Source organism: Halichoerus grypus, chromosome 2 (assembly GCF_964656455.1).
Source record: "Halichoerus grypus chromosome 2, mHalGry1.hap1.1, whole genome shotgun sequence".
Classification (NCBI taxonomy): domain Eukaryota; kingdom Metazoa; phylum Chordata; class Mammalia; order Carnivora; family Phocidae; genus Halichoerus; species Halichoerus grypus.
This window is the reverse complement of record NC_135713.1, coordinates 83727647-83741117: the sequence shown is the minus strand read 5'-3', so window position 1 is coordinate 83741117 and position 13471 is coordinate 83727647. Positions and strand designations below refer to the sequence as shown.

At 34.1% G+C, this 13471-nt stretch overlaps 1 protein-coding gene across 1 annotated transcript in view; it reads left to right on the top strand.

Annotated features, from left to right (window-relative positions):
• ADGRV1 (adhesion G protein-coupled receptor V1) overlaps positions 1-13471 on the top strand; it is a 506902-nt gene that overhangs the window by 156437 nt on the left and 336994 nt on the right. Inside the window, exons 55-61 of the mRNA XM_078067071.1 lie at positions 1017-1272; positions 2815-3017; positions 4198-4374; positions 4873-5055; positions 7356-7535; positions 10784-10948; positions 11537-11654. Coding sequence (XP_077923197.1) covers positions 1017-1272; positions 2815-3017; positions 4198-4374; positions 4873-5055; positions 7356-7535; positions 10784-10948; positions 11537-11654 — 1282 coding nt within the window. The remainder of the gene's footprint in view (positions 1-1016; positions 1273-2814; positions 3018-4197; positions 4375-4872; positions 5056-7355; positions 7536-10783; positions 10949-11536; positions 11655-13471) is intronic.

Genomic DNA, 13471 nt, shown 5'->3' with positions numbered 1-13471 from the left:
AATGATTTCTGTTTAAATGCATAATAGTATCTTAAGTGTAGACTATATTTTGAAGATTTAATTATTTTATTCAAGAGTCAGTAAACTTTTTCTGTAAATAGCCAGATAGTGAATATTTTAGACTTGTGCACTCTTATGGCTCTTTCCTAGATACTGAACTTTGCCTTTGTAGCACAATAAGGTGTTGGACAGTATATAATCGAATGAACTGGGATGTATTCCAGTAAAACTTGATGAAAAAGATTTTCTGACCCCGATTTTATTAATAAAGCTCTTAAGTTTATATCCTCAAGTGCCTTCTTTAGGTGGAGATGAGTGTCAACAAAATGGGCCTGGAATGCTAGTTTGAATGATTGTAGTTTGTAGTCATGTTGCTAGAGAATAGGGTATAAGGTGGAGAGCAATTGGAAGTGACATTCAAGGAGCAGACAGAAGCCCTATCAGAAAGACTTTCAGATGCCTTTTAGCAAATGTGGATTTTACTCTAGACAATAGAGGCACAACAGGAGGAGAGAGATGCTTTGATTTGTATCTCTTTTTTATCTTTCTCTCTCTACCCTATTTTGATTGATTCATTCTTAAATTTTACATCTATTCAGCGTTTAACCAAAGGAAATAACAATCCTGGCAAAATTTTTGTAGAGAAAAATGTTTAAACTAGTATGCCACCTTCTTTTATCTTTATAGATTTTTAAAAATATGGTATCCAGGACTTAGACTCCCAGTGAGACTATGTACTCTATATTTTAATAGACCGTAGGCTTCAGGATGTGACAATTTGGCTACATGCTTTATCAGGTTAAGTTTCTGTAATGGTTTACTTTTTTCTTTTTTCCTAACAATCTTCCAGTTTTTAACATGAGAAACAGTTAATTGATTTGTAGAATTATATTGTGTTGCTTAAATCCCTCTTGTTACTTAAGTTGTGGTCAGTATTGAAAGAAAATTTAATGTTTTGATATTCTTATTGCACAGTGACAATTACAAAATAAATAAAATCTTCTTTAAAATTTTAGATTTCATTTTCTGAAGGCCAGGCACTGTCTACAATCACTCTGACTGTTCTTGCTGATGATGTACCAGAGCTATCAGAGATGGTGAGCATAACACTCATTCGGATTACCACAGAAGGGGTAGAGGACCCATCAAAAGGTGCTACCATTGATGAGAAAAGAAACAAATCTGTGATAACGACTCTGCCCAATGACTCACCTCATGGCTTGGTGGGTTGGCACTCTGAGTTTCTCTTCGTTAGAGTAGCAGAGCCTAAAGGTAAATGTTGTTAAATATTTTTCACGTTCTAATAAGTTTTATTGGGTAATTTAATTGTAATGTTTACTAGGAATATAAATCCCTTTTATATATTTATATATTTTTTTAGTTTGACAGATCATACTCAATCCTTTTTACTTTTTGTTTATTAAATTTTATGATCATGTACACCCTCAGCAATAGTGCTATAAGAAATGCTTGTACTCTTTTGAGGTGTTACTGTCATAATAGAAATATTAATATTTTAGTAAGTCATTGCAGTAAAGGTGACAGGTTTTTATATTACTTTCTCTTCTTCATCATTTATATGTTCTCTTCCCTTCTCAGATTCCTTTATGTAGTTATAGGGAACAATAAGCAACACAATGAGATACATTTGGTACTCAGGGTATTAATTGTTAAACCCAAAGCTGTAATTAGAATAATTTTTCTGTGAAGTGTAAGTAATTAGTCCCTATTTCCTTTAAGCTTAGTGCTGAGATCTTTGCCTAAATAACTATTCATATCAGCTGTAGGATCAATAGACTTTTGTAGATAAAGACCAGTTGACTTATTTGAACAAATATATTTCAACATATATGTATTTATTTAGAATATGCAATGTGAAGCCTCTAAAAGTGTCAGACAGAAACATGGACATCTTTCAAAGACCTTTCATTTAAATAGTTGGTGGAAGAAATGACATAATTATGCACCTGGGCCTTTATATGTCTGTATATATGGGAACAGAAGCAGTAGACTTAAAATATGTTCATTTATTAATTCAACAAACATTTTGAAGCACCTAGTAAGTGCCACAAATTGTGCTGTGTGTTCTGGAACCAAAGACACAGTCTTAGGTTATTAGAACCTCACAGACCAGTGGGGAAGACTGACAAGCATTTTTTTGTCCATTTATATAGCAAATTTAATTTTAAAAATCTAAAAAATGAAATAAAATATTGATGCTGTGAAATACTTTGATCCTTGTGACAGACACCTCACTATAAGAACAAAATTATTCTTCTTCTAATGATTAAGTTATTAAGTGATGACTTTGTGTATTTAATTTTTCATTTTTTTAAAGATTTTATGTATTTATTTGAGGGGGGGGGAAGGGCAGAGGGACAAGCCTGGTACTGAGCGCAGAGCCGGATGCGGGGCTTGATCCCACAACCCTGAGATAATGACCTGTGCTGAAACCCAGAGTCAGACGCTTAACCCACTGAGCTACCCAGGCGCCCCATAATTTTTCATTTTTGAAATCTTCTTAGCATTTGTAATTAGCTGTCAATCTGCACGTAAGTACTTTCTTAAGATTTTCAGCAATTTTTGTTAAAGCTCATGTGCAACGTAGGAGGGTGCATTAGAGAACCTGAAGTGAGGATTTAGAACTGGGATATAATGTACGATGATTGTCACAACTTTGGGGACAAGGGGGACAAAAGCACAAAATACTTCTTGGGGGAGTATACATCAGGATAGTGCAGAATATTCCACCTGAAGTGGTGGTATCGACTACAAATAGAAATCTTATTTACTTGAGGCATGTCTTTCTCACAGAGAACATCACCATTCTTCAGTTACCGATTGTTCGAAATAAAGGACTGTTTGAGGCCATTGCCATTCATTTGATAGCTAAACCCAATTTCTTATTGCACGTCGATAATCAAGCTACTGAGAATGAAGATTATGTGCTACAAGAAACAATAATAATAATGAAAGAAAACATAAGAGAAACTTACATCAAAGTTGCCATTTTGCCGGTAAGTTTAGGCTGCAATGAATATGATGTAAAATAAAGGAAATGCTCTTAAAGATAAAAATGTGATTTAAAAAAAAGAAAAATGTGATGCTCTTAAAGATAAAAATCTTTGAAAAGATTGCTTTTCAATGTAAAATTGTGAGTACTCTAACTGGAATATTGTTTGAATGACCTTTGAAGCATTGAATTGGAATTTAGTTATATGTCTGGATCCACTATTTTCTTGGTTGGTTAGTTTTAAACTAATGAGCGAATGAATAAAATGCCCAAATTAATCTGATTATTTTTATTGTTGGTTTGATAGGGCAGTATTTTCACGTCATGATACAATTACTCAAACCCAAGATTATTTTTCAGAGGGTTTAGATCTGGTTTTAGTGCTCTCTCATGTATATAAAGAGAAAAGTGTGTATCTGTAATGATTCACAAGAAACTGAGAGTAGTTAATAGTGTTATTTATAATATTACATAATAACTAAATATTGTGTATATTACAAGAGTATTGTAACTACAATACTATTACAATAGTATATAACAATATTAAAAACAAATATATGTTATTAAAATAATGTTGCATAGTAACATTAGCGTTACTAATAGCAGTATTAGTGATAGTAGATGATAGTGGCTTCCGGAAAGGACATTCGGGAAAGACATAAGGGACGGGACAAAATAGAAGTTTCTTTTCCTCTTCACTATGTATTCTTTTTACTTTTGAAATTTTTTGTTACCTATCAAGAAATAAAGTAACAGTTTTTAAAAAGTTAATTAAAATATTGGATAATGCCTAGATTTATAAGTCTAGAGCTTTCATTTTTAAGATGTATGTAGCATTTACCATTTCTTCTAAATTTGGGGGGCACTATTATATACATAAAACATATTGGATAGGATATGGTCAAAATTGTGTGATGGGTTTTTAAAAATTATTTTACTTGCTAATGAGTATTAGGCTTCAATTAAAAACTCACTAAGAAGATTGAATATCTCCTAAGATTCTGAAATTGTCAGTGGGAATGTATTAAAATATAAAAAGGAATCTTTTCTGTATGTGTGAAAGAGCTACCCATTCCTGTGGGCCATCATTTATTTCTCACTGAAAAGTATCAGGTTTCCAAAGCAAATTCAGTGTATTTTTAAAAATAGAACATAATCTCTCTCCTGTTCTCCCCCCACCCCAGGATAATGCTCCCGAGTTGGAGGAAGGATTTATTGTCAACATCACTGATGTGTACCTGGTGAATTCTGACTTCTCTGCAGGACAGCCAAGTGTGCAGAGGCCTGGGATAGAAATAGTTGAGATAATGATTGAAGAAAATGATGATCCCAGAGGAATTTTTAAGTTTCATGTTACCAGAGTAAGATAAACTTTAATATATTTATAGTAATACAGAAGCTTCTACCTGCTGATTTGGCCAATGTCATATATTTTCTGCAAAATAATTGGCTTTGCTTCTAGATATTTATTAAATACCTGTCTTAAAATTTGTCTTATAGGCTAATTCTTAGTTCTCTTTGTGTTAGACCAAAGGATTAAGCAAGTTTATTTTCATTAAATTTAAGCCTAAGAGTTCTAGAAGTGCCTGGCTGGCTCAGTCAGAAGAGCATGCGACTCTTGATCTCAAGGTCGTGAGTTCAAGCCCCATGTTGGGTGTAGAGATTGCTTAAATGAATAAATAAGTTTAAAAACTTTTAAAAAATGTAAGAATTCTGAACACCTATTATGCATATTTATATCCGATTATTGATTTCTACTTTAAAGGGTGAAATAGAAGAAGAAATAATAAATTTAGAAAGTGATGACATATAAAAAGTTAATTTTGTCTGGTATTTTAACTTATATTCTTTACCTAAAGGATATTGGTGGAGTTATTACTGCCTATGAGGTGCCTCCGCCCCTGAATGTTCTTCAAGTTCCTGTAGTCCGGCTGGCTGGAAGCTTTGGGGCTGTCAATGTTTATTGGAAAGCAACAGTGGACACTGCTGGCCTAGAAGACTTTAAGCCATCTCATGGGATTCTTGAATTTGCAGATAAACAAGTATGCTAATCACAAACATATTAGCAATTTTTGGTTGTACTTCAAACATTTTATATATATCCACCAAATGAATGTGCATTAGTGACTGCTAAATGTATTATACTTTGTATATCAAGCCAAACAGAATTATTATGAGTTAACATGTTATAATTTATTAACAGACATAGGAAGAGAACATGAAGAGGCAAGAATCTTACCCTTTTCTGAAGTCCCCCACCTGATTCTATTTTAAGCAGAAGTTAAATGAGGATAATAAATGACTTAGAAGTGCCTAAGAATGAATTTTAAAAAGTGCCTGGTGAACTTCACTATTCCTTATGAATTTTAGGTTAATACATTCTATTTATTTCTTTTTTTTTTATAAAAGATTTTATTTATTTATTTGTGAGAGAGTGGGAGAGAGAGGAGAGCACAAGCAGGGGGAGTGGCAGGCAGAGGGAGAAGCAGACTCCCCACTGAGCAAGGAGCCCGATGCTGGACTCGATCCCAGGACCCTGGGATCATAACCTGAGCCAAAGGCAGATGCTTAACTGACTGAGCCACCCAGGCGTCCCTATCTATTTATTTCTTATCAGTATAGATATTTATTTACTTGGTTTTGCACTACAGGTGTGCACATTTATTACTTTTAATAACCCCAATTTTTTGTTATAATAAAAACAAGACTTTTTAAAATGATAGAAAAGAGACAAAATAATTAAAACTAGAAAAATTGAAAAACGTTGTTTTAGATTTGGGCTAAAGTATTCTCTAAGAGTTATGTTTTGCAAATTGAGCATTTTGTAATATGTAAGTACAAACCTTTTCATAAAATTTTAACTCAATAAATGGAAAAAGTGTGTGAACAACCATGAAATTGTTAATAGCCTCAAATAGCAGTATCCACTCACACAAAGTCTGATTTTGCCGAGACAAATTTGTACAGTACGTATCAACTTATTAGTTGCTGCTGAAAAATAAACATATAGATCTAGACTTTCCTACACAAAATGGTCTTTGTTGTTAATATTTGAAATCATGAGTTTTTAACAAATTTAGAACTTTAAAACATTTCTTACTAAAAGGAGGCGAAATACAGATTTTTACACTCAAAGTAGAAACAAATACATTGATTTTTCATTGAAATAGCCTTCCACCTTTACTTATATTACCAGCATTTTATTTTGTGTATGAGGTTGAAGTCCTATTATTTAACAGTGTCTTAAGATCATCATCATTCTTAAAGTTAACATTCTCTAGGGTAGGTATTCTGTTTTTTACAGTACAGAGTTGAGGTGCAGACATTTTAATAAGCTTCCATTTCAACATTTGATTTTGTTCAGGTTTCTGCCCTTGGGTGTAAATCCAGATTTCTCACTTTGCTCTTTTATTAAAGGTTTTAGGTAGATTTAGGTAGAAAAACTTCATTTTCTGGTAAATATCTTTGTCAAAATACTGGAATTTCCCTCCAAGATATAGAAAAGATTTTAAGTGTGGAGATACAACTGGAATATTTTTTTAAAGATTTATTTATTTAATTGAGAGAGAGAGAGATGCGAGCGAGCACAAGCAGGAGAGGGGCAGAGAAAGAGCAAGACAAGCTGACTCCACACTGAGCAGGGAGCCTGATGTGGAGCTCGATCCCAGGACACTGAGATCATGACCTGACCTGAAAGCAGAGCTCAACCGACTGAGCCACCAGGCGACCCACAACTGGAATATTTTTATGACCAATAGTGAAATCACAAGCTGGACCAAGTTTTACTTTTATAAGTTATAAAATTGTTTAATATGGACCAGACAAATGAATGACATTCTGATCATAAACATGAAAGAACAGCAGATTTGGGTTTTCTTCCTACCTTTCTTTTACATTATAAGAGTGATATTTGAAACCAAAGGGATTTATTCTAACTACCAAAAACAATGATAATTTCTATGGTTTATGTTTGTGCAATGGTTATTACAGCCTGTATGGCATTTTAAATATTTTTGTTCAAGAATCAGGCTTTGCTGGTTTTTGTATACATAAATAACACTATATTTTATTACATATGTAATTTCCTTTATCTTGAAAATAATAGACTATAAATTCCTGACTTCGAAATACTTTATCATATATATATATATAACTTTAAAATAGTATTTTAAACATAATAGGGCAAAAAATACTTTTTTGTACTATGTTCTGTCAGCTAAAAGTTTATTTATATATGATCGAAAATTGCTATTACATTATATCCTCCTTGCCTCTTACCCTCCCTCCTTCCCTTCTTCTCTCTCTCCCTTTTTTCCTTCTTTCTTCCGTCTTTCTTTTGTAGGCTACTGCAATGATAGAAATTACCATAATTGATGATGCTGAACTTGAACTCATGGAGACATTCAATATTTCCTTAATCAGGGTGGCTGGAGGTGGCAGGCTTGGTGATGATGTTGTGCTAACTGTTATTATTCCACAAAATGATTCTCCATTTGGAGTATTTGGATTTGAAGAAAAGACTGTAAGTTATATATATGGGGAGGAGGGTGCCTTCCCCTAGGCTAAATTTTTTTGTAATTGTTAGAAGAAAGACGCCTTTCATTTTTTAAAAAAACTATTACCCCTCACTTACGATTCTCTGCTCAAGAGTACTTAGAGTTGGCTATTGAATTAAGTGCTGGTCCTCTCATCTGTGTTTGACAATAATGAGTACTCTTACATCAGGTATTTACAAGGGGGAACAAATTATTTTTTATTGGGTAACATAGACCAAGATCTGCTTTTTGTCCATACGTTCTGTTCTCAGCCTGCCTTGCTGCCAGACCCCTATCCTGGTCACAAGGCAAGATTCTGTCATGGATCTAAGTGTTACATGCTAGGATACATTTAGCTGGGGGTGAGGGGGGCAGAATTTATTTTGCCCACCCTTCTGGTACTCTCTTGACTTACATTGAACAAAACACCACAGTCACCCCAGCGCAAGTATTTGTATTTCTTCTTTCTTCCCTCTTACTTCCCACTGGCTGTCTCCTTCCAAGACTTGCAAGAGAGAAGCCAATTATTATCACTTCAACTGCAGAGGAAGAAAAAAAGCTTAACAAATCATTTATGCAGCCAGATTTGGTGGTTAGTACTAAATGACCTCTACATCTTAAATATAAAATGAATTGTTAAAACTATATCATAATTATACATGATGATCTTTTATCGTAATTTTTAAGACTTTATCTTTCAAAGGAAATTCCAAGATGAAATAATCATAAATATATGTAGATAATTCTAATATACACAACTTTTCTGGCTCTGCAGGTCACCATTCTCTGTATTTGATCACTTACAGGGAATCAGTAATTCATCATAGATCGTTTTAAATAATAAACAGTTTGCTCTAATGCTCATTATCTTTATTGTTCTGTGGATACCAGGCTAGACCTACAGCTTGCCCATTAGAGCTAGGCTTCCCAGATGCTCCAGACTTAAAATAAGCACTAATAATTGCCTAATGACTTGATTATTGAAATTTCAGTTTCCTAAGAGAATGGGAACCATAAGAGGGACAGGACACACTTCCGCTATAGCCTAGTGAGACTCTCTTGGGGAAGGAATAAGCAGAAGTGTTTGTAAGGAGTGGTAGATTCACAAGAGAGTGGCTGTGAATGTTTGTTCAGCAAAATGGAAAGTCTGGGAAACATAAAACTATTAATATAAAGAAGAGAGTAAAAAGTATCCATGATATTATTAACCTGAGATATGGACATCATTAATATTTTGTTGTATTTCCAACAATGTTTTTTTCTTTGCATATGTGAAAAGAAGTATTTTAATACATATAAATATGTAATTTAATTTTTATAATGTGTCTCTATTAGCTTCTGAGGTTAGATAAAAGGTTCAGGGTTTCAGTCAAATCTTCAGTGGGAAAACCTTAAACTAATATTGTTACTTTTAACTTGATCACGCTTTTGGACTCAGGCATTAGACTGTATGTTTACAAGCTTCCTTTGCTATCAGGGAAAATGAAGAGTTACATTTCTATTCATAAATAATTTTTGTTTATTCATTTTATCTGAACTGCTGTCATCAACTTTAGTGCACTCTTGGTCTAGGAACTGATACCTTCTTGTAATAACTTCAAATTTCCAATTTGTCTTGCAATGCCAAAGTAAGGATGAGGCCACCCAATCCCTGTGTTATTTCTCATAAGCCTTGTGACGAGGAAATGAGTTGCTATACGTAAAGCACTTATAACTGAGCTGTGCACTCAGTAGGTGTCTGTCGCTACTTTTAATCATTGTAGTATCAGGAGCAGCTTGTTGCCCAGCCCATTATGGCTCCTTCTTTTATATTCTATGTTTCTTACGGTCAAAGGCTCTTGATAACACAGAATTTGTCTTTTAACATGTATCTGAGATACACAGTATTGTGCATACAGTGAATATTTTGTTAGCATTATCTGATGAAATCTTAGATTTAGAACTGAAGAATATCGAGGAAAGGTTGTTAGTGTAAATCTGTCAAACGAATAAGCTGCTCCCTGGGCAATATGGTAAGTCTACCAAAGTACTGGCCATAGCAGAGGCTCAAGAAATCTGCTTGTGACACCTCAACTCAAATGTTATCTATGGAAGCAAAAAGGACTTATCTACGGATTACAAGTTTATAGTGGGTTTTTCCTTTCTCACTTAGTTTGCTTCTTATTTACTATTTTTCTTCTCTGAGGAGTGGTATGAATACTACTGGATGTGAAGTCAGAACATCGGAAGCACAGAGGAGGCTCCTCTTCTCCAAATAATGTGCATAGATCTAGCCCCCAGATTTCTTAGAGTTTCTGTGAGGCTTAACTGAGATAGAGATTATGCCAGAACTGACATATAATAGAAGCTCAATAAATATTAGTTGCCTCTAAATCTCTGCCCTAGGTACCAGTACAAAATCTTATGAAAAAACCCAGCAAATTTGTATTAGACATTTAAGTGTCTGTCTGTCTTAAAAATGGAAAGCATTGTGTTATATTTTTATATTTACATAACAGGCAGATACTATAGGCTCAGTTTGGACTTTGCTTCAGAGTCAGTATATGCAATTCAGTTGAACCAAGTCTTTTAATAAGGATCATGTGTAAAAAATAAATGGTACAGGTAAATCAACATATTGAATTTCCTTCTCTGTTTATGTCAGGTTAATAAAACCTCTTTTAAATTTGGATTTATTGGCCAAGTGCAGATAATTAGGAGGGCACTTGTGGTCTCTATTATGTGGTAAGCCTGACTACCATTAACAAAGAACCCCTAAATCCTGCTTCCTTAATATATAAGAGTTTATTTCTTCTTCATGCAAGAGTCCTACATCTGTGTTCCTGGTTCCTCTTCTCCAACTGGTGTGTCAGGTACCAGACTCTTTCCTTTTCCGGTTCTGTCCTTCTCTAGGTCCTGGAGTCCTCGTTAGTCACCCAGCAAATGGGAAAAAGGAATGTGAAATGTTTTGTTGGAAGTTGATGGCCAGACTGTGAGGAGCATACTTTGTTTCCCATATGCTCTGTTGGCCAGAATTCAGTCACATGCTCTACCTAATTGCAAGAGAGCCCAGGAAATGCCAAGTAGCAGAGTGTCTAGGACAAAAAGGAAATAGGGTTTGGTGAAACATTTTTTTCTGTCACATGACTGTACCATGAACAGAATTCTAAACTGAAAAGTTGGTCATTGTAAATAGTAATAAGATTGTTTTTCCTGCTCCTTTCTTTTCCACTTAACTGGATTGTCTTTCTTTTAGGTAATGGTTGATGAATCTCTTTTGTCTGATGACCCTGATTCATATGTGACATTGACAGTTGTCCGGTCCCCAGGAGGAAAAGGAGCTGTTCGACTTCAGTGGACCATGGATGAGACAGCTAAAGATGATCTCAGGCCCTTGAATGGGACGCTTCTTTTTGAGGAGGTATAGTCAGCATCTGGACTCCTGTAGTTTTACTCGAACTTGTGTTTGTTTTTTTCCCCATAGTATTGCTTATGAATTCATATGAATTCATATGTATCTGGAATTTTTTTTAAATCATATGCAATTTGGAGGACAATCTCACACATACACACACACACACACCTAGATGTCTGAAATCAAATTTAATTCAGACATTGCCTCCATCTCACCATGAGAACTATTCTTCTCTCAACATTTCCTCTCCTGATTGAGGACAAAACCAGTCAACCAAGCTGGACATCTGGGTGTCATCCCATTTCCACCTACTCTGTAACACTTGCATGTATTTGATCACTAGGTCTGGTCAAATTTCAGACAATTTAGAGGTTACGTTAATTTCCCCCCTTCTTTCCTATTAAAAATTTAAATGGGATTTATGGTCAGAACTAATTTTTATATAGTAATTTGCTCTAGAAGCAGCTCGTAATTCTAAGGTACAAAAAGGACACACTTTAAAAATGCTTATGGACATAAACATTATTCCACTAATGAGAACACCCAAAATTTGGTTCAATCTGGAAAATTTATTATTCCTCTCATTTGATGTAGACAGAGTCTCAGAAGACTATTGTATTGCACACACTTCATGATACCGTGTTGGAGGAGGACAGGCATTTCACCATTCAGTTAATATCAATTGATGAGGTAGAAATATCTCCAATGAAAGGTAAGAGAAATTCACATTTTTGGAACTTAAAAAGTAGATACTCAGAAAAATATAACCAAATAATCAATAGTTACAAAGTTAGGTTTTATAATTCCTAAAATGTTTGCTAAAACATAAAGATGTCATTTCACACCTGTACTGTAGCCAAAGAATTTTTAAAACTAAAATTCTGATACCTGATATTGGTAAAGTCATATGTCAAAGATTTCATAATACTTAGCTGTGTGATTTTTTAAAAAGATGTTTATTGTAGTTATGTTTATAAAATAAAATATGGAAGCTTCCTAAATGGTCTATCAATAGGAGACCTGTTAAATATGACAGAATACCATGTAAGTATTCAAAAGGATATAGCAGAAAAAGCCTTAATTACATTAAAACTTAAAAACACTTAATTATATGGGTAACTGTTGTGTTAAAGCAGACTTTATAACGTGTTCCAAGTTATCCCATTTTTGTCATGTGCATGTTATAAATGTGTGTGGGATTATTTACTTGAAATGTTGATAGTGGGTTTTAATTACCTATATTTTCTACACATATTTATAATGGTCACATATTACTTTTACAGTAAAATATTATTTTATTTTATTTATTTTTTATTTTTTTAAGATTATTTATTTATTTATTTATGTATTTAACAGAGAGAGAGCACAAGTAGGCAGAGCGACAGGCAAAGGGAGAGGGAGAAGCAGGCACCCTGCTGAGCAAGGAGCCTGATGTGGGGCTTGATCCCAGGACCCTAGGATCATGACCTGAGCTGATGGCAGACGCTTAACGACTGAGCCACCCAGGCACCCCAATAAGATATTATTTTAAAACCTAGCATATTACGTCTCTTTCAGCCTACTATGTCTATTTTCATCTGAAAGTGATTACTTCAGTGTTTTGACATTTCAGAAATAGGCATTGTAATTCTCATTTGCCTATGTTCCATATGAAAATTTGTTTCTTAGATCTGGAGAGAAAGGATTAATGTTTCTAAAGTGGTTGCATTGTGGTACACGTAATAATAACCATAAAAAATGGCCCGGCAACTTTGATATGATAGCTTAGTGACTGTTACATGCCCTTCTTCACCATCAAGGACTCCATCCTATGTGAGAGTCTGTGGCCAAAAAAGCAGAATTCCATGGCCAAAAAGATTGTGAAAATTGTAGAGAATATCACTGTACATACCTAAGGTAGTTATTTTTTTGCATTTTTATATAGAGTACTTTCCAACAAACCTGTGAGGGAATCATATGATTGTACCATATTCTTCCATACATCTTACATAAACTCAGTTATCAACACCCCATTAAATGTCAGGATTGATGACATACAGACTAACTAGACATAAGAATAGGAATATACCAGTGGTTCAGGGTGAATCATATATTAATATAAAAAATTCATAATATATTTCAAACTGTGACATACTTAGACATGACAAACCACTCTTGGTTTTATTAATCCATTGCCAAAGAAAGTGAGAGTATGGTAATTTCAATCCCTTGTTTCATGAAACCCTAATATGAGCTTCTGGAAACAATTTTCTTTAAGTTACTGCTAAATTATAATATGAATACTCACATTACTTGGTATGGTTTTTCTTTCTATTAATATTTGGCACATTTTTATAAAATGCTTATAAGTAATAGTGGAGTCAGAAAATTAAAAAGTACCCTGGAATTCTTGCTTTTGCCACATAGCCAGTTGCAGTGAACTGCATGCAGAATTGTTATTGCAGAAGTGAATTAATGCAAATGGTAGAAGAGTACTCACTTATCATGGGAGCAATAGTGGAATTATTGCCCACTTTCTCCTGACCCCTT